The sequence below is a fragment of the Pelophylax lessonae genome (assembly GCF_965119305.1).
Source record: "Pelophylax lessonae genome assembly, chromosome: 3".
Classification (NCBI taxonomy): Eukaryota; Metazoa; Chordata; class Amphibia; order Anura; family Ranidae; genus Pelophylax; species Pelophylax lessonae.
The window spans coordinates 637,553,294-637,575,374 of NC_138770.1; the positions used below are offsets into that span (position 1 = coordinate 637,553,294).

The following is a 22,081-nucleotide window of genomic DNA, read 5'->3' on the forward strand; positions in this document are numbered from 1 at the left end:
AGCTTAGGCCATCTTTATGTAGAGCAACAATTCTTTTTTTCAGATCCTCAGAGAGTTCTTTGCCATGAGGTGCCATGTTGAACTTCCAGTGACCAGTATGCTAGAGTAAGGGCGATAACACCAAATTTAAACACACCTGTGACCTTGTAACACTAACGAGTCACATGACACCGGGGAGGGAAAATGCCTAATTGGTCCCAATTTAGACATGGTCACCTGGGGGTGTACACACTTTTGTTGCCAGCGGTTTAGACATTAATGGCTGTGTGTGGAGTAATTTTTAGGGGACAGCAAATTTACACTGTTATACATGCTGTACACTCACATGTGGTGTAGTGGTTAGCACTTTCCCAACCACACCACCTGCCTGGAGTTTGCATGTTCTCCCTGTGCCTGCGTGGGTTTCCTCCGGGTACTCCGGTTTCCTCCCACACTCTAAAGACATGCTGGTAGGTTAATTGGATCCTGTATAAAATTGGCCCTACTATGTAGGTATGAATATGAGTTAGGGACCTTAGATTGTACGCTCCTTGAGGGCAGGGACTGATGTGAATGTGTAATGTATATGTAAAGCGCTGTGTAAATTGACAGCACTATATAAGTACCTGAAATAATAATAATATTGATATTAGTGTGAAGAGTTTTTGCACCCAAAAGAGGAAGCTTCGCTTGTTTGCCTACTCCCCCTCTGCTTCCACACTTGCCACCTTTCGGGCGGAGCTCGCCACAGCAAACTCAGTCTAAAGTTCAGCCCCCCTCTTTCTCCTTCCTCCACCCTCAGGCCATTTACAAAGTGCAGAGTGCTTGCGCATGCGCAGTAGGGAACTGGGTGTGAAGCTGCAAACCTTCACTGCCGGTTTCCCTTAGCCGTGATGATGGCGGCAGCACCCGAGAGCCAATTGAAAAATCGGCTCGGATTAAAACACCACTGGATTCATGGACAGGTAAGTTTCCAAATATTAACGGTCACCAGCTACAGTATTTTAGATGCTGACTTTTAATTTTTTCTGAAGCAGCCTGGAGCTATGCTTTAAGATATTACACTCAAACTTTAGCTAAGCAGCAATTTACCTAAGGGCTTAGTTGATTGAAAAGCTCTCAAAACCTGAAACCACTAGAGGATGCTAAAATGGGAATTAGAGGGTAGGATGGTAAAAATAATGTAAGGGCAAATCCTTTCAGCTTAATTCTTAAGTGGATGCAGTCATGGAGTGAAAAGAGGACCGTAAGACACCTTTCTGGTATTACAGATAACCCTTTCAACTCTGGAAAATTCTAGGGGCCAAATGGAGGTTGACAAATAAAACACGGGATATTTCAACACAATTAGAAAGCCAATCTAAACATTCTAAATTTTAATTAAAAAAAAATTGCCTTTAGAACCGCTTGAATTTTTCATAGTACAATTTCCATAGCCTGTTTTTTTCTGGTATTGGATCCAGTGTATAATTTTAAGTAGGAGCAGAGTCCCTTCGAGTTCCTACTTTCCACCTGCTCCCTTGTTCTAATAAGACATCTATATGTGCAGTATACAAGAGATAGAACAGACCGTGGAGGAGGGCTTCTCACATTGTATGTAAGGTTCTTAGATTTTAATGCAATGCTGCAACAAACACTTCATTGAACATTTCGCTAGCCTAAAGCAGAACTCCACCCAAAAGGGAAGTTCCACTTTAAGGACTCATCCCCCGCTCCTCTTGCACAATTGGAACTTTTGAGGAGCAGGGGGGAGCAGGTACCCGATTGACAGGTACCTGCTTCCCACTTCGGTTTGATGGAAGTTTTCCTTCCTCCCTCCTCTGCAGTCTTCTGGGACACTGACAGGTCCCAGAAGACTGCATTCGCCACCATGCCGGCGCCGCCAAGGGAGGACAGAGGATGAAGATGGTTGGACTGAGTGCACCGCTGGAACATGGGACAGGTGGGAGCCTGTTTTTTAAAGTCAGCAGCTACACTTTTTGTAGCTGCTGACCTTTGTTTTTTTGATAGTCGGCTCGAGGTCCTCTTTAAACAATGCTAAAGCCAGCCATAGACAATGCGAAACAATCTATGTATAGGCAGACTGAATGTACCCAAGTTGATCGATCAACTTGGGTACAACCAGCCTGTCGAATTTTACATGCAATTATTGCTAGCGTCTGTTATAGGCGCTAGCAATATTCACTGTGTCTTCTGCCGGCAGGGAAGCGGTCTCTGCCGGGAGAACACAATGGCTCCGTTGGAGTATTTCCCCCATCAACACTGACTGTTGATGGTGGAATCAAGCAATTTTCTTTCCTGCACCCCATGGTTGCAGGAAAGAAAATCGCTCCATCTATGGCCACCCTTTATTAAGATGGGGTAATACAACATAGTCCTCCTTTGTCTATCGGCGTGGTAATGAAGCAGTACAGATGGGATGGGACATGGCCGGTGCTTCTTTGTGTCAAATGCTGCTTGCATCAGTTACTGGGCATGGTCACACACTACACTGTAATGGAGTTAGAATGGATTTCAAATTATCAGAGCATTGTTTTCCTGCATAGCGGGGTTCTGGCCAGCTCTGCTGACACTGTGCTGTGCACAGCTTTGAAGAGAGCTTTGCAAATGAAATATGAATCCTCTGGAAATGCTGGCAAATCGTGTTCTAATGCTGCTAGTGATTGAAAAGCGATAGGCAAAATGTAATAGGCAAAATCTATTTAAAAAGACCCTTGAATCAAGCAGATCTGCCTGGCCTGGAAAGTGCGACCTTGCAAAAAAAAAAAAAAAAAAAAAAAAAAAAAAAATTAGCACCGATTCAGACCACTGCTCATGAAGATATGAAGAAATGAATTATGTCGTCACCAGTGACCCTGTTAAAAGTGGGGTTTTTCTTTACAATAACAGATCTGTGGCACCGCCTATCACAATGATGGCAAGAGTAACCATCCGGTTGCCTTTTTGTATGCAGAAATAAAAGGCATCAGGTTTAGCAAAAAAAATAAAACATGTTAAAGATTTCCAAGGGCTTGTGTATATGCGCTTTTTTTAAAGCACAAGTTCACCTTTAGTAACAGGTTACATGTTAGCCCACTGTTTAGGGTGTAACTTACTGAATAATACTGACAGTTACTGAACTAGCTAGCAGCCCCCGCAACAGCGGGCCAGGGCTTTTCTCCCTGAAACCGCTGTCACAATTTTAAAAAATCCAGCCGTGGGGGACTACACCTACCCATCCCCGTCATTCATTTACAGAGTTTTGTGAATGAGAGAACTACTACTCTCATCAGCCATTGCAACTGGCTGCTTGTAGTTCAAACTACCAGGGCACTAAAGAGCGCTCTAGGCAGTTCATGGACTCTTCCTGCCCATTTAAGAAACAGGCATAAAGCTACACTGACAGTCTGCAGGAGCCTGAGATCGCACCAGATTTTTTTTTTACCTGCAAAAAGATATGCATTTATGCTAAGGAACAGGTCAAACGTGGGCATTTGAGAAGAAACTCAACTGGAACGCTTAAGTGTTCCAAAATGATCTTATCTACACAAACAAGACTGTTCTTGCAATTAAAAGTAACAAACCCTAGGATATACCTCAATGTTAGGTAAAGCGGAAGTAAACATTGATTTAACAATTTTAAAAAAACGTTACATTCCTGGCACATGCAAATGTCACATTGGTTGTGCCCTCAACCAAACTGTCAAACCATCCAATGGCTGCTGTCATACCTGACCACATGTGCTGCATCATGGTAGTTGAAGACTAAACAGAGGCCAAGGCGGCAGCTTCCTTGGCCGAAAACGATAGGAGGATTTACTTCCACTTTAAGGGGTTCCAAATTTCAGGAGAAGGCAAGCTTTTATGATCAACAGAACCTAAGTAGGGAAGGGCAACTGCTCGCTGGAGAATAATAATTTATCAGAAAAAAGTAATAGAAATATTTAGGCATACCTAGGGAGTCTTAATAGGTCATAAGTCATAAACTGTCTTATGTGTAAAAGGTGCTGGTAGACACCATCAGTTTATTTCTTCAGCAACCTAAAGTTGACCCATACAATATAAGTTTCACCATATGGAAATTTTGAAAAACGGTTTAACAGGATATACTTTCTTACCATCATTGAGTCAACTAAATCCATTTGAAAGCCCTAAAATTTCATACAGACCTGCTATTTGAATGGAATTCCAGCTATATTAAAGCTGCACTCAGAAGTTTTTTTTGTACCCAAAGTCAGAGAATGCATTAGTGTAAAAGACCTTCAGCCTTGGAACCACTTCAACATGCATGGTGGTAAGCTAGCCCATTAATCTGAATGGACTGCTCAATGCACCAAAAAACCAGCAAGCAGCAAACTCAACTTCACCGCTAACAAAGGTGTGTTGAAACAAGTGTGCACCTTACGGCAGTGTGAACAGGGCCTTAAAGGATAAGTTCACCTTTTCAGAAAAAAATAATAAATGCACATTTTTTTTGCAGGTAAAAAAAATGTGCTTTTATTATTTTTTGTGGCAGTACCACAGAGCTCAAAGCGCCATAGTAGTTCATTAAAAACGACAAGCCGACAGCCACAAAGGCTGCTGGACCTTGTAGTTTTCCATTCACAGAGCGCTGTGAATGAGTGACATGGCCAGGTGAGCAGAGCCCCACGTTTTTTAATTTTTTTTTTTCATTTTGACAGCTAGTGGGTGGATTAGAACCCCAGCTAGCTGGCTCAGTGAGGATCGGGGAGGTGCAGGGGCCAGTGCATTCCTAACATGTTACACCCCGAATATGGGTGTAACATGTTATAAAAGGTGGACTTATCCTTTAAAGTGCTCATGCAAGTTTTGGTGGTAACTGGTTATTATGTTTTAGATTACAGGGCTCCTGGGGCACTCTGGCAATAAACTAATGTATTCTATGCACTAGCTATAGGCCCCTTTCACACGGGCAATCCGATCCGCCTGTCAGTTTTTCAGGCGGACCTGATCGGATGCTCCATGCATCCCTATGGGGCAGCGGATATCAACGGAGACATCTCCGCTGACATCCGCTACTATCCGATTCCGGTCCTGTCCGTGAAATCTGGACGGATGGAAACCCTATTTTCCATCCGTCTGGAGGATTGGATCGGATCGGATGAGAATGGGAATCTGCCAGCTCCATCTCTGCACACAGAGCAGAGACATCATCCACCTGCTCAGCAGGGATTGGCGGATCGATCCCCTGCTGAGCAGGACGGACTCCGTCGGCAATTTCGCCTGTGTGAACAGGGCCATACAGTCCACAGACCAGTTTCTGATCCATGAAGACCCCACTAATTTTGCTGTAAAAATTTCTTGCAAAGGAAACGGATACCTGAACTAGACTCTTAAATATCCTAATTTTACCTGAACTGCATTATATGGTCAATATAACAAGCAAAAAGGCTTAGTGTGTTAAAATAGCTACACTGTGCTGGAAAGAAGGGGGTTATTGTAGACTGGGTCCTCATGGTACAAAACCCCAAGCTGCACCTCCTTTGCTCAGCCACAATAAAGGGGAGTCTTCAAGGAGACTGGTGTTGCAATTACAACTAATCATCGCCAAAAGGAGGAGGAAAAAAAAAATTAACTGTGTTGAAGGCTTTGTAATTTCCCTAGGTACAATTTAGCTGTCACTTATTTTAAAATTTACTCAAACATGCATTTCGAACAGTGCTAACTTCACATGTCAAGTGCTTTCCAGCCAATTAAGTCTACACTGGAAGTCTGTGTTAAACAACTGAATGATTAGACAGGATAGCTCATTTCCTTGCTCTTTTGTTCAGCATAAAAATGCCACATTTACATTATCAGACACTACAGGATTTTCTGACAGAGAAAGGGAGAGGGAAAAAAAAAAAAAAAACAGAGAGAGAAGAAAATAGGAAGCCCTATCGAACGGTGTCCGTACAAAGCACATCAAGCCAGTCATTTACCAATCATCCTTCAAAAACCAATAGCCGTGAATGTAACTTAATTACGACCCAGCGATCCTTGACGAGGAGCCATCTTATCGCTGTCTTGTCCTGTTAGGGCAAGCTCCTGCTTTATTCCTCTGTCTTCAGTGCTAAATTTCTAATTGCGATAATTGTGTAAGAGAACCAAACTACCTCTTAACATTGTGGCAAGGCGATCTTTACTTATTTACTTGTTTGGAAAAATCACACAAGCTGAAAAATATGCCAACGTTATAAGAGATGGCGGAAGATAATGTGCAGATCTGACAGTTTAAACTGGTGATGGCGCTTAGAAGAGAAGCCAAGAAGCCCCAATTTTCTAGGGGACGAAGGTTATAAATGATCTTTACACTTTCTTGACAATTGAAGCTTGTTCACAACATACTGATACATGCTGAAGGTTTGAGGTGCTGCACATTATAATAATAAAAGAAACCATTTAACTGGTTGCAATGGGTAACAACAACAGAAGGGCTGAAGAGAATTTTAGGATCAGTTTAAATAGTTCAGTTGATTAACCACTTCAATACCGGGCACTTTCACCCCCTTCCTGCCCAGGCCAATTTTCAGCTTTTAGCGCTGTTGCATTTTGAATGACAATTGCGCGGTCATGCAACACTGTACCTAAACCAAATGTATGTCATTTTTTTCCCACAAATAGAGCTTTCTTTTGGTGGTATTTGATCACTGCAAGGTTTTTCTTTTTTGCTAAACAAATATAAAAAGATTGAAAAAAAAAAAAAAAAAAGTTTTTTGGGTTATGTTATACAATTTTGTAAATAGATACGTTTTTTCCTGCACTGATGAGGCCACACTAATGGGGTGGCACTAATATGTGGCACTGATAGGCAGCACTGATAGGTAGCACTGATATGCAGCATTGGTGGGCACTGATAGGCGGCACTGCTGGGCACTGAAAGGCGGCACTGATTGGCACTGATAGGCGGCACTGGTGTGCAATAATGGGCACTGGTGGACGGCACTGATGGGGAGGGCACTGGCGGGCTCCCTGAGCCCTGATTGGCATCCCTGGTGGCCATGGTGAGCATCCCTGGGTTCATGGGTGGGCATCCCTGGTGGTTCTAGTGGCACCCCCCACCCCAAGGGTCTGCACTGGTAATCAATGCTCTGATTACCAGTGCAGACCCCTCCTTTAGGAGAGCCGCAGATCGGCTCTTCTCTGCTCGTGCCTGTCAGGCACAAACTTATAGGGTGTAATATGTAACCTGCTCCTATGCTCCCACCCCCCACTCGGATACTCACTCTGTGAGAATAAAAAGGAGTGCGAGAATAAAGGGGGGCGAGCGTGTGCATCAAAGAGGGGGTGAGCGTGCGCATCAAAGGGGGGGGGGGGGAGCGCACATTAAGGGGTGGGTGCGCGCATGGGGGGGGGGGGGGGGTGAGCGTGCATGAAAGGGGAGGGGCGCGAGCATCAAAGGGGAGGGGCGCGCGCATCAAAGGGGAGGGGCGCGCGCATCAAAGGGGAGGGTGAGAAAAAAGGCGAGAGAGAATAAAGGGGATATGAAAGAGAGAAAATAGGGTAAAGTGAGAGAGAAAAAGGGGGAGGGAAGAAGAGAGCGAGAGAGAGAGAGAGAACTAAAAGCAGAGTGTAAGAGAGAACTTATAGGGTGTAATATGGAACTTGCTCCTATGCTCCCACCCCCCACTCTAAAAGTGGGTGGAGGATCTTCTCCTTGCAACTGCTGTCACTTTTTGAAAACCGCGTGGCTGTGTGGAGCTCCGCCTAGACAACTGCGTCATCCATTTACAGAGATCTGAGTATTAAAAAACGACAAGTACCGCCTTCCACCGGGGCAGACAGACATGTCGTTTGAATGGGCTGTGAGCGCATTGCTCAGCACTCTCTTACTTTATTCAGTATTTCTCTAGCTTAGTAACTAAAGTCCGTATGGGGACACAGACATAATAGCTACAGCAAGACTTTGCAGGAGCCAGACATTCTTCTCCTGATCAGCTGATCGCAGGTGCAATGCTCTGAAGACTACAGTATTTTAAATAAATGCAATTTTTTTTTCCTGCAAAAATATGTACATTTATTTTTATTTTATTTTTTAAAGGTGAACTTATCCTTTAACTTCAACTGTTTGGATAAATGGCATGAAGTTGGGAGAGACCAGTGTACAAACGGCTGTTATGTGTGCTCTGCTTTGGTACTGATTTGCTAACCACTACAAAGCTGTACGGGGAACAGCATGTAGGAGTGGGGGCAGGACTGTAGGCACGCAGGGGATTACAAATAGAATTTTGATACCTCCGGAAAGTTGTGTTCTTTTGGCACTAATAAATGGAGGGGAAGAGGTAGGGAAAAGGTACCTTTTCAAACGGAGCATGAAACTGTATTCATTTAAAATTGTACGTCATCAAACTGGACTATACCTGCAAAGAAAAAGTGGTGACAGGGTCTCTTAAAGCAGTGGTCCTCAACTCCGGTCCTCAGGGCCCACTAACAGGCCAGATTTTAAGTATTACCTTGGGGAGATGCAGACTAGAGTACTGCAATCACTGAGCAGCAAATGATATCACCTGGGATGTATTTCAGTTATCTTGCAAACCTGGCCTGTTAGTGGGCCCTGTAGGCCAGGGTTGAGGACCACTGTCTTAAAGAGGAAGTAAACCCTCCTCTACAACTTGTACCTATAGGTAAGCCTATGATAAGGCTTACCTATAGGTACTGTAAATATCTCCTAAACATGTACCGTTTAGGAGATATTTACCTTACATGTCGCCAGTGACGTCACTGGCGCATGCGCTCTGAAGGAACGGCCGATCGTGCCGTTCCTTCAGAGCCCCATGCCGTGATTGTCGGCTCTAGCGCGCGTGCGCGGGAGTGACGTCACCGCGGCTCCGGCCAATCAGATGGCCGGATGCCGCGATCCCGGAAGACGGGCGACTAGACATGTCGCCCGTCATAGAGGTGAGTGAGCGGCACGGCGGGGGCTCGTTCTGAGGTAAGTATTGCATAATGAGCTAATATGCGATGCATACTAGCTCATTATGTCTTTCTTTTGCAGGGTGTAAAAAAAAAAAAAAAAAACTCAAACGAGTTTACAACCTCTTTAAAGCACAATAAAAAGGAATGTCTTGGAATAATGTATGCATTTTTTAAATAAATCTTCTTAAACATAAATTATAAGCAGAGAGAAAGTCACCAGGGTGCTGAATTAGTAAAATGTAACCATATTTATTTACAAAAAAAAATTCAAGTTAGACTTACCGGTAACTTGTTTTCCAATAGTCTTTCAGGACAGCACCTTAGAGAGATGGCTCCTCCCTCTCCTCATCAGGAAACACCCCATCCACCAGATTTTAAAAAGAGGCTTCTCCCACCATTCATCAGTTTGTAGAAGAGTACCTCCGGCCCATGCTGGAACACATAAACAGATATGGTTAATCACAGCAATACATTTTATACAATAGGGCGGGATCCTCCTGCTGTCCTGAAAGACTATTGGAAAACAAGTTACCGGTAAGTCTAACTTGAATTTTCCCTAAAACGTCTTTCAGGACAGCAGAGAGGATTATCGAGACTTACTCAATTTAGGGAGGGACCACAGCTTGCAGGACCTTTCTTCCAAAAGCCTGATCTTCAGCTGCCAAAAGGTCCAACCTATAGTGTCTTGCAAATGTAAAGTAGCTTGACCACGTAGCCGCTTTGCAGATTTGATCTGGAGTGGCACCAGCTTTCTCTGCCCATGTAGTGGCTAACGCTCTAGTAGAGTGAGCTCTGATCCCCTGCGGGGGAGACAATTTCATTTGGGAGTAAGCCTCTGAAATAGCGGATCTGAGCCATCTGGCTATTGATCCTTTTGATGCCTGGCGACCTTTTTTGTTGCCAGAGAAAAGAACAAAAAGAGAGTTTGATGATCTAAACTCTTTAGTAACCTCCAAGTAGTGTAAAAGAACCCTTCTTACATCTAGGTAGTGAAAGCTTTCTTCCTTATCTCCTGATGGATTAGGACAGAAGGTAGGCAACACAATTTCTTGTGATCGGTTTCTCGTTGAAGCTACTTTTGGGAGAAACCCTGGATCCGTCTTGAGAATTATCCTATCTGGATATATGGACAAGAAAGGTTTGATAGCTGATAAAGCATGTAATTCACTGATTCTTCTTGCTGATGTTATTGCCACCAAGAAGACTGTCTTGAGGGTAAGGTTTTTTAGTGTAACCGTTTCTAGTGGTTCAAAAGGTTCCTTTGTGAAAGCCTGAAGGACCACCGACAAATCCCATTTGGGGAAGCTTCTGATAGGCACTGGTCTGGAGCGGGTAAGGGCCCTGAAGAATCTGATGATTAAAGATTCTGAAGAAATGGGCCTTTCCAAGAATACCCCCAGGGCTGTAACTTGTACCTTGAGGGTACTTACTGCCAAACCTTTTCCTGCGCCCTCCTGTAGGAACTCCAAAATTGAAGTAATACTGTCCAATTTTTGATCTTTCGATTCACACCAGGTATTATATGTCTTCCAAACTTTTGCATATATATTCCTTGTGACTTTTTTCCTACTGGAAAGTAGAGTAGCAATTAATGCGTCTGAAAATCCTTTCCTTTTCAGCAGTTGCTCCTCAGATACCAGGCGGTGAGCTTTAGCTTTTCCACTTCTGGATGATAAACTGGACCTTGAAACAGTAGGTCTTGACGAAGAGGGAGCTGAAAAGCAGGTTTGACTGATAGTTGAAGGACAGTCGAAAACCAAACCCTTTTGGGCCAATAAGGAGTGATCAGGATCACTGAGGCTCTTTCCATTTGGATTTTTCTCAACACCAATGGAATGAGCTGGAAGGGGGGGAAGGCATACCCCAACCTGAACCTCCAGGGATGTGCCAGGGAATCCACTCCCAGAGAGTTGTCGTTTCTGTGGAGTGAGAAGTAAAGTGGAAGTTTTGCGTTTTCTTTCGTTGCAAACAGATCCACCTCTGGCTTTCCCCAAGTCTTGGTTATCAACATAAAGACTTCTGGGTTCAAGCTCCATTCTGCTTCTCGGATCTTCTGCCTGCTTAAATAATCCGCCACACTGTTTAGTGTACCTTTTAGGTGGATTGCTGACAAGGAAAGTAACTGCCTTTCCGCCCATTGCAGAATTTCCGTTGCCAAAAGCTGTAGGGTTTTGCTTCTTGTGCCCCCTTGCTTGTTTAGATATGCCACTGTAGTGGCGTTGTCTGAAAGGACTTGAACATGCGTCCCCTGAAGATTTTGAGAGAAGGCAGTTAGGGCTAGGCCGACTGCCTTTAATTCCTTCCAATTCGAGGATTTTCTTGTCTCGGTCTGAGACCAAACCCCCTGTGCCAGGTTTTGGTTCCAGTGGGCTCCCCACCCCCACCTGCTGGCATCCGTTGTTAACCTCTGGTCTGCCGGGAAGGACCAGGCCAAACCCTGAGACAAGGTTATCCGATTTCTCCACCACCAAAGGGACCTCTTGACCTTGGTGGGGATTTTTACCTTTAAGTCCAAAGTCTCTGGATTGTGATCCCAGATTCTGAGGAGGAAATATTGGAGTGGTCGAAAATGCAGCCTTGCCCATTGGACAGCTGGAATTGATGCAGTCAGGTTTCCAAGGACTGACATGATCTCTCTGATCGACCACCACTGATTTGTTTGTAGCCTTGCTACCAAATTCTGTATTTTGACCTGTTTGTCTTCTGGTAGGAAGATTCTTTGTTCCACGGAGCATAACTGAAACCCTAGGAACTGAACCCGCTGAGCCGGTGTGAGATTCGATTTCTTGATGTTCACTATCCATCCCAGAGCTTCTAGATGACCTCTTGCCTTGTGCAGGTCCTCTTGAAGTTTTTCCTTTGACGGGGCAAAGAAAAGCAGGTCGTCCAGGTAAGGCACCACAGAGATTCCCTGAAGGCGGAGGGGAGCTAGACACTCTGCCATTACCTTCGTAAAAATACGAGGGGAGGATGATAGCCCGAAAGGGAGTGCTTTGAATTGGATATGGAGCATTTCCTTTCCCAGATTTACTGCCAACCTTAGGAATCTCTGTGAGCGAGGGGCAATAGGGATATGTAGGTAAGCATCCCTTAAGTCGATTGATGCCATGAAGCATCCTTTTGTTAACAGGGTTCTGACTAAGAATTGAGTCCATTCGAAACTTTTTGTACAGAACTGACCTGTTTAATGGTTTCAGATTCAGTATAAGACGAAAATCCCCCGATGGTTTCTTTATCAAAAATATGTGGGAATAAAATCCCTGATGTTGTTCCTCCACTGGAACTGGACAGACAACTCCCTGTCGTCTCAGGTCCTTTAACAGGTCCATCATAGCCAGGGCTTTTTCTGCATCTCTTGGGAGGTTTGTGACAAAGAACCTTTCGGGTGGCGTCTCTGAAAACTCTATGTTGTAGCCTTGGGACAGCATACCCAGAATGTATTGATTTTCTGTTATGGCTGCCCAATAGGGGAGGAATTCCCTCAATCTTCCTCCCACCGGCAATGTCTTGTCATTGTGTTTTGTTGGTTGACACAGGAGGATGGAAGAGAACACCTCCTTTCCCTTTGGGTTTTTGTGTCGACCAGTTTCTTCTCTTCTCCTGGGGTCTGCTATTTTGCTGAGCTTTTTGAGGTCGAAAAAGCTTCTTTGCTGCCTGTTTCTTCTTCACAGGAAAAGACTTCTTTTTGTCTGCTGTTCTATCTAGAACAGAGTCTAGCCCAGGCCCGAATAGTAGATCCCCTTGAAAAGGAAGTCCACACAGCTTATTTTTAGAAGCTGTATCTCCAGGCCATGTCTTTAACCAAAGAGCCCTTCTGGCTGAGTTGGATAAAGCTGCAGATCTTGCTGTCATCTTCACTGACTCTGCTGAAGCGTCAGCAATGAAGGCTATGGCCGTGGAGAGCGTGGAAAAGGATTTCAAAATTTCCTGTTTAGGTGAGTCTGCTGTGATGTGTGCTTTTAGCTGGCTAAGCCAGTATTCCAGATTCCTGGACACACAGGTTACTGCCATGGCAGGTTTCAGACTCCCCATGATGGATTGCCAGGATCTCTTAAGTTGCTGGTCCATCTTCTTATCCATGGGATCCCTCAGGATTCCCATGTCTTCAAATGCTAGGTCTGTTGACCTAGAAACCTGGGAGAAGGCTGCATCAATCTTTGGCATCTTATTCCAGGGAGCTCCTGGGTCCTCATCAAAAGGAAATCGCCTTTTAAAGGCTTTAGGGAAGAAGGTTTTCTTTTCCGGATCAGCCCACTCATGTTTTATTGCATCTGAGATGGTCTGATGCACTGGGAAGATACGGCCCTTAGGCTCTTCCAAGCCTGCATACATTTTGTCATGTAGGGACAGTTCCTTCTTTTCCTCCTCTAGACCCAGGGTGATGTAAACTGCCCTCAGGAGACCATCCACTTGCTCTAAGGATAGTTTGTATTTAGTGGGCCTGCTTTGTGCCCCTCCCTCCTCTTCTTCCTCTGAATCCTCCTTGGAATGTGAGGGGGAATTATCTCCTTGGGTGGAAGGAACCCCTTCTGTCCCCACCGAAGGAACCAATTGTGAACCCTGAGAGGACAGTGAGGCTGATGGCTGACTCAGGGCAGGGTCCTGTAGGGATGACCGAAAAGATTGGATGGTAGCATCCAATTCCTTCCTCACAGATGCGACTAAATCGCCACAAACTGCAGATGCTTCTTCCTTTACTAGTGCATCAATACATCCCTGGCAAAGTGTCTTTTTCCAACTTTCCGACAACTTTGCTTTGCATGAAGGACACTTTCTCTTGAAAACAGTTTCAGAGCTTTTAGCCTGGAAGACATGAATGGGAAAACATACACATGCTTCTTAAAAGTCAGCCTGATTCTCAGGGCCACCAAAGGTGCACAGAAAGACATTTAAAGGGAAGTCCCATGTGCCCTGACAGGCCCCCAGCCACCGGGGGGAAAGTAAAAGGGATGGAGAGAGACCCCACAGTAAGATAGGCCATATAAAGATACCCCTTACCTGGGCCTTACTGGTGCCTGTGCCTGTCCCACTCGCTGAAGAAGCTTCCATCGCTTGGCAGCGGTATCACCCGTGGCTTCGGTACCGGTTCCGGAGACCAAAGCGCACCTGCACTGGACCGGATCCGGAATAAGGCACCAGCTTGCTCCTCCCTTCTTCCTCTGCGTCCGGCGGAAATGACGCCATACGCCCCCTGCAGAACGCTGCCCTTTCCGGAACCTCACTTCCGGTCCGGACGAGCGTCACTCGATCCGGAGAAATGGCGGCAAATTTGAAAAAAAGGCGGCGGAAACCTAAGAAAAATCGTTCCGCTCCTCCAAGATGCCTTCCCAGGGCTGTGCTCTGCGGGGTCTTGACTCAGCCTAGAGCACTGAAGAGGAAGAAGGAGCCCATGCACTGCAGTCGGTCGCGTGAATGGGAGAAGCAATCGTCTCCAAAAAAGGGTAGGTGGACGTAGGAAGCCCGGTCTCTCAGGATAGCACCTTAAGAGCCCAGCTCCCCACAGAGGTGTTCCTCGGCTGGAGGAAACACAAAAACTGATGAATGGTGGGAGAAGCCTCTTTTTAAAATCTGGTGGATGGGGTGTTTCCTGATGAGGAGAGGGAGGAGCCATCTCTCTAAGGTGCTGTCCTGAAAGACGTTTTAGGGAAAATCCACACTTACATATAGGGAAAGGGGTCGGGGGCATTCATCCAAGTAACAGAAACACAGACTGCCAGATCAGGGAGCCAGGTGATGGAGAGCTAGACTCTCCAAAAAGAATGGCAACGGCGGCGCCTCACGGACAGCCTCTAACATACCATTCTACTACCAATGCCAGGAAGTGGGTGGATTCAATCTGTTTCAGGGGTATGCCCACTTCCCAGCATTGGGGGCAGCACTGGATTTTTAAGCGGGAGGCCATGATTAGAATGTTTTTTGGTGGGCCTGGCACTTCATCACCCAGCTTACTGATCTGGCAGTCTGTGTTGCTGTTACTTAGATGAATACCCCCCCCCCCCTACCTCGCAGCTCCACTTCCTGTGCCTATATGGAAGTGTGGATGTTTTATTTGTAAAGAAATATGCTTTACATTTTACTAATCCAGCGCCCTGGCAGCTTTGTTTCTCTCTGCAGATAATTTATATGCCTTGTGATTTTGAAACCTTCACAGATCGGATTACCACCAAGAGCTGCAAATTACAGCCTGCCCAGTACGACCATTCATTGGACTCACTATACACCTTAATTAAAACTAAAGCAAAAAACCTTTTTTACCCAACGCATTTCTTGCATTGACTACTTCCCACCCGTAGAACGTCCATGGACGTCCTTGGGTTGAAGCAGTTATAACGGGGTGATGCATGCACCTACAGGCATCATGCCAGTATTGAATTTTTCAGCCGGTGATTCTGTTTTTAGCAAAAGTGATTTGAGTGGCTAAATAGCCACTCGATCACTTCTGCACGTGGCAGAATGGGGTCCGGTGGCATCAGCTGCAAGGTTACAGAGAGAGAGAGAGAGAGAGAGAGAGAGAGGAACTGACTTTGTTCGTCTCTCTGTGACCACAGAAACTGAGCGACGAGTACGTTGTCACTTCCAGTTCTGCCTCTTTGTTTACCTGGCCGCTAGCGGCCAGGAAAGCAGCCGATCAGACTGATCTGTGTCTGATCAGCTGCATTGGAGGCCAGAAGAGAGATTTGGGGTCTAAACCCCAGACCTCCACATAAACAGGACCTGTCACAGCCCATGCTGTCACAAGAGATGTTGTTCATCCCTTAAGACTGAAAATAAAGTTAATCCAAAACAAAAAAGTTAAAAAATATGTTTTGCTACGTCCACGGCAGTCCCAGGGGGTATACTCCCTCTCCCTGCTATAGGCACTCGGTTTAGTTACAAGCAGTGTCAGGAGAATTACAACTCCACAGGGGGGTGGGTGCTGTGTCTGTCAATGAACATCAGAGAATCAAATTTTACAGTAAGTGAAAAATCCCATTTTCTCTTTCATTCATTGACGGACACAGCTCCTGATATTTCTTAACCATTGGGATGTCCCAAAACATGAGTGGTGGGAACAGCAAAAAATTCCCAAGGCTTAACAGTAGCCAACCAGGCAACAGGAGTTCAACAAAAAAAATTTGAGCCCACCTAAAAAACAATACATCCTCAAAAAGTAACAGGTCCTTTTAAACAAGAGCCTGCAAAACATTGTGGCCAAAAGAAGCATCCACAGATGTCAACACATCCATTTCATAGAAGTTTGTGAAAGTGTGCACTGACGACCAGGTGGCCGCCTTGCAAACCTGCGTCACTGACACCCGATGACGGAAAGCCAAGGAGGCACCAAGCCCCCTAGTAGAGTGCGCCTTGACAGTGGAAGGAGGATCCTGACCCCTGATGGAATCGGCCTGAATCACAGTCTGTCTGATCCATCTTGAAACGGTCGCAGAAGAAGCAGACAACCCTTTACAAGGTCCAACCGTGAGCACAAATAGAGAGTGACTTCCTGAAAGACTGCGTAGCTGCCAGGTACACCCTAATTGCCTGGACCACATCCAAGGCATGCAAGGCAATTTCCTTCGGATGTTTAGGCCTGGGACACAGGGAAGGCAACACTGATTTTTATTTGAATGAAGACATTGAGACAACCTTTGGAAGGAACGACGGACAGGGGAAAAGAACCAACTTATCCATGTGAATCACCAGATAAGGTGAACGACATGATAAAGCCGCCGGTTCTGACACCCTGCGTGCAGAGGTAATAGTCACCAAGAAGGCCACTTTATGGGACAGCCTAAGCAGGGTAATCTCCAGAAGATTCTCAAAGGGAGGCTTCTGGAGAACCAAAAACACCAAATTTAGATCCCAAGGCTGCAACGGAACATGCACTGGAGGAACGAAATGTCGGACACCCTGAAGAAAGGTACGCACCAGGGAGTATGTGGCCAAAGGTAGTTGGAAGAAGACACCCAAAGCTGTTACCTGGCCCTTGATGGTACTCAGGGCCAATTTCTGTTCAACCACCCATTAAAGAAAGGTCAAGATCTGGGTCACTGAGAATGAGTGAGGATGAACCCCAAGTGACTCCCACCAAGCAATGTAGGTCTTCCACGTACGATGGTATATCTTCCTAGAAGTAGATTTTCTAGCTTTCAACAGATTAGGAATCACCAACTCAGATAAACCCCTATCCTTCAGCATCTGGCGTTCAACAGTCAAGCTGTCAAAGCCAGCAGGAGAGAGAGTAAGCTTCAGATCGGCGTCCCAAGCCTGGTGAGGCTAGTCCGGAGCCACTAAGATGACAGGAATCCCTTCTGCCTCAATCCTGCAGAGAAGTCTTGGCAGAAGCTTGAGAGGAGGGAAGGCCAAAATCAGATGATACTGACCCCGCGGGTCCACCAGCGTGTCTGTGGCATCCGCCAGAGGATCTTTGACTCTGCACCTTTCTGTTGAGCCGAGATGCCAACAGATCCACCTCGGGGGTGCCCCACTGGAGACAGTTGATTAAAAACCTCAAGATGAAGGGACCACTCCCCTTGGTCCAACGCCTGCCGACAGAGATAATCCGCCTGCCAAGGAATGTGTACGGCGGAGAGGGCTGGAACAAACCGTTCTGCCCACCTTAGAATGCAGTCTACCTCCAGAGCTGCCAGGACACTTCTTGAGCCCCCTTGGTGATTGACATAAGCCACGGCCGTGGCATTGTGCAATTGAATGCGCACTGAACAACCCTGAAGACAACCGTCCAATGGTTCAGACACAGTCTGATCGCAGAGTTCCAATCCAAGCCATTGATCGGTTGTCTTGACTCTTCCAGTGTCCAGATCCCCTGAGCAGAATGTTTGCTGAGGATGTCTCCCCAGCCGGACAGGCTGGCATTCGTGGTGACCACTGTCCAATACAAGGGGAGGAAGCGCCGGAGAACAAAGCCACCATATCAGGGACTCCTTCGTTTCCCGACTCAGCCTGATCTAATTGTCCAGAGACAGTGGAGTCTTGTCCCATTTGGTCACAATCTCCCTTTGCAGGGACCTCGTATTGAACTGTGCAAACGGAACTGCCTCAAAAGGTAGGCACCATCAGGCCCATCACCCGCATGCAAGTCCGGAGGGATGACTATCCGCTGGACAGCAGGAGACGAATTGCAGCCTGCAATTTCTGGAGTTTGGAGTGAAGGCTGAGTTCAGAGTCAGGCCCAGATAGTCCAGCTGCCTGGATGGAACCAGAGCAGAAGTCTGAAGATTCAGAATCCAGCCTAACTCCCGCAGAGTTCGCATTGTGATCTCCAGGTTTTCCACCAGAGCAGAAGTAGACTCCGCTCGCAGAAGATTGTCCAAGTAGCCCAGTACCACGATCCCACGTTGGCGTAACAAGGCTAGCACCAGGGCTAACACTATTGTGAAGACCCGAGGAGCAGAGGCGGGACCAAAGGGTGATGCCACAAACTGATAATGCTCCTTGCCCACAGCAAAGTGGAGAAAATGCTGATGACTGGCACATATTGGAATGTGAAGGTAGGCATCCTTGATGTCGATAGAGGCGAGGAAATCCCCCTGACGTAGGGATGTCACCACCGTTCGAATGGACTCCATTCTGAACTTCTGCACCCGCACAAAGCAGTTTAGCACCTTGAGATCCAGGATTGGACACACTTTGCCTTCCTTCCTGGGAACTGTGAACAGGTTTGAATAAAAACCCTGAAAACATTCCGAAGTCGGAACTGGGACAATCACCCCTTGAAGGAACAGGTCTTGTATCGCCCAAAACAGACCCTGTAAGCGGTTCAGGTACAAGTTGGAAAGAAAGAACTTTGCAGGGGGACAAGAGCGAAACTCAATCTGGTAGCAGGACCGAATGACTCTGTGGACCCACTTGTCTTGCACCAGGGAAGTCCACGGGTTTGGAAACCAGCGAAGATGTCCCCCCATCCCCGATATGGGTGAGGGCGCACCTTCATGCTCAAAGAGCCTTGTCCATAGGTCTGGAGAAGCCCACTCTCGGCTTGCCAGACCAGGTTCGTTTGGATACTCCACAGGTGGCCCTGAAGGGCTTTGAGTCCTTGTCAGTCAACCCTGGGGGACAAAAAAACTTATGTGCAGAGAAGGAAGGCCCACATCTACAATGAGGTTCCTGCCCTTACGCAGTAGCCTGCGTAAGAAAACTACTCTTCCCCAGTGAGACCTTTAATGATGTCATCCAGGGTAGCTCCAAACAGGCGATCTCCTTGAAAAGGAAGTCTGGTCCACAGAGCCAAAAGACATGCCGAAGGACCACTGCCAAAACAGAGAGCCGAGCCACTAGGAGAGTCGCATCTAAAGAGGCATCACAGATAAACTTCAACCCCTGGACCAGCTGGACCGCCAGCTCGGCATAGGCATAGGCGTTTGCGCCGGATTTCCGGGTTCTGTGCATTCCACTGGCCAAAACCGCACAACAGGAAGTGACGAAATTATATTCAGTTCCCGTCTCGTCACTTCTGGTTGTGTGGTTTTGGCCGTGGAACGCACAGAACCCGAAAATCCGACGCAAACACCATTTTCCTTTTCTAACGCTGCCTATAAGAAGTGTATGCTGTTTTTATTAAAAAAAAAAAAAAAAAAATCTATACAGAGGTATGCTATGGGATATCTATTATATTTTTGCATGTAAATACAACACACACATGTCGTTGGACTGAATATTCTAAGTCAGGACAATTTGAACTCGGCACTTTACTGTATATATATATATATATATATATATATATATATATATATATATACACACACACATACATATATATATATATATATATATATATATATATATATATATATATATATATATATATATATATATACATATACATATATACACACTTTTTGGCACGGTTAAGGATTTTTGCACAATATTGGTTTTTTGATGTTATCACTTTTGTTCACGTAGGAGTGTGCAGTGCACCAAGATATACCACTCCCTTTAGTGGCAATTATTTAATTTATTTTTTAGCACAGTATTAACATTCCAGGTGGATGGTTGACATCTGATCACAAATCACTTTATCACATATTTATATTTCTTATATATTCTTTATAATTTATATTTATCAGTGATTGTGAAATTGGTTATATGGTTGTTGATTTATGGTCATCATGTATACGCATATATAACACAAGAAGACGCTTACATTTTTCAGCACTCGTCACTTTAATACATATTTTTCAACAAGGATTGTGATATTGTTGAGATGTAGTAATTAATTCTCACAAGTATACGTCCCTATAGAGTACCGCCATTGCCCTATACATTTTTTCCTAACTGCTAGACTTCCCCTTTTAGGGGGAAGAAGACAGGGCCGGCAGCAACTCGATCATCATATTTTCCATTGCGCGGGATATAAAATATTAAATTATCTACAGGGATGGTACGAAGTTGGGGGGGGGGGGGGGGGGGGTTTGCCTCAGATGGGTTTAGCAGGTGACCATTGATTTGGATGTAGAGAATGGCGGCGGGCAGCCCCTCACACCATCCAGGTGGCACGCATTGGTCCCAGAACTACGTCATATGCTTTGGGTCCTCTGTAAACCACGTTTTGGAGGTCGGCTGCTTCTGTGTACTTTACTGTATACTGATCTTTATTTCAACATTTTTTTACATGTATTATTTGTGTTATAAACCTATTACAGTCATTTATTGGACTGATTGTGTTTATTTGGTATTTTTTTGGACTTGCAAACAAATTGGACTTATGAACGTGTTTCATATTTAGGTGATTTACTGTACCTTTGTGTACATATTTGTATGCTTTATAAATTATCTGCCTGAAGTTCTTTAAAATATTATCAATTCTTCTGGATACAATGAGATACTGCTGTAATTTACTTACCGCTGCATGTGCACCATCACCAGTGGGGAACAGAAAGTGGCTGTTGGTTTAGCCAGGCCCAGTATCACGATGTGTTCATGCAATCGGTTAACACTGTCAACGTCACCTTTCATGGCCAAAGTGTTAAGGGTTTGAAGGAACAATCTATTGGAGAAGTCATCGACGGCCACATCCCTCTCTTGCATCTCCTTTAGAATGTTAATAGCATCTGAAATGAAGCAACACAAAAGGGCCCTTAGGTAATTTCATGGAGTGAAAACAAACTGTTATTAAAACAGCATTTCAGGCCCAGCAGGAATGTAAATTCTGGTGTATAATGCCGATTTCAAGTTAATTACTACTTGCATTTCTAAACGAGACTACAATTATAAATCCACAATAGCATGGTTTTATCATTTCCATGCAACTGTGACTACAAATTACAGATAGGAGACTGTGTGCCCACTCTGCACCACGTAACCCTGTACTGTCTGCCCTATAGCTGCGCCATCCCAGTAAATGGATGCTTTTATCGCTCAACGCCAACATCTGCTAAATCACACCATTGTTTCTACAGCAGATGGCTTGTCAGGAGGCCAGATAATAAAGATGTGTTTACAGTGTATATACAGCCAGACTAATGGCCTGATACCGATAGGGTCTGTTTGCTGTGTCGATACTAATTAGACAAGCCGAGCCAATGAAAGCTTTCCAACAGACTGCGTGTTAAAACATTAGGCTCATTAAGCCTCATTAGGAAGGCAGAAATAAACATTTTGGTGTGTGGGATAAGTAAAGGGGATTTGCGTTGTGTTGTTTCTTAATTATCACACAGGCAAAATGTTTTGACCGTTTTACAAAGGGGATGCGAAGGGGGTGGAGTGCAACCCGAGCAAACGGATTTTCTCCTCTCTTGTTTGTTCGCTGTGCCTTTGTTCCCATCTAAATGTCATTTCTTAGTTCTATAGCTTCATCGTTCGTTCTTCGGGGGTTTTCCCCGAGTACATTTGCAGCGCGGCAGACAAAATAATTACCGCCCATATTTCTTCTGCACTGGGAAAAAAAAATGTAGTTTTCACTTGCAGCACCACCTGTAGGTCTTAACCAGTAACGCAATGAGTGCTGATTACAGTACCGTGTTTTCCCGAAAATTAGACCGGGTCTTATATTAATTTTGGCTTCACAAACCACACTAGGGCTTATTTTCAGAGGATGTCTTATTTACGGTATGTACAATGACTATCTTCAAATGATTGTAACCCTAAAATAAATATCCTGATCATTTAAAGCATGATAGACAGCACAGTGCTTGTGCTGTGTCATTCTAAAAAGCCTAGAATAAAACAAAATGGTAAAAAAAAAGTTCTCTCCCCCTGTCAGCTCAGA

At 45.2% G+C, this 22,081-nt stretch overlaps 1 protein-coding gene across 1 annotated transcript in view; it reads right to left on the reverse strand.

Annotated features, from left to right (window-relative positions):
• LRPPRC (leucine rich pentatricopeptide repeat containing) overlaps positions 1-22,081 on the reverse strand; it is a 402,453-nt gene that overhangs the window by 187,849 nt on the left and 192,523 nt on the right. Inside the window, exon 23 of the mRNA XM_082250995.1 lies at positions 20,717-20,924. Within this exon, the coding sequence (XP_082107121.1) occupies positions 20,717-20,924 (208 nt within the window). The remainder of the gene's footprint in view (positions 1-20,716; positions 20,925-22,081) is intronic.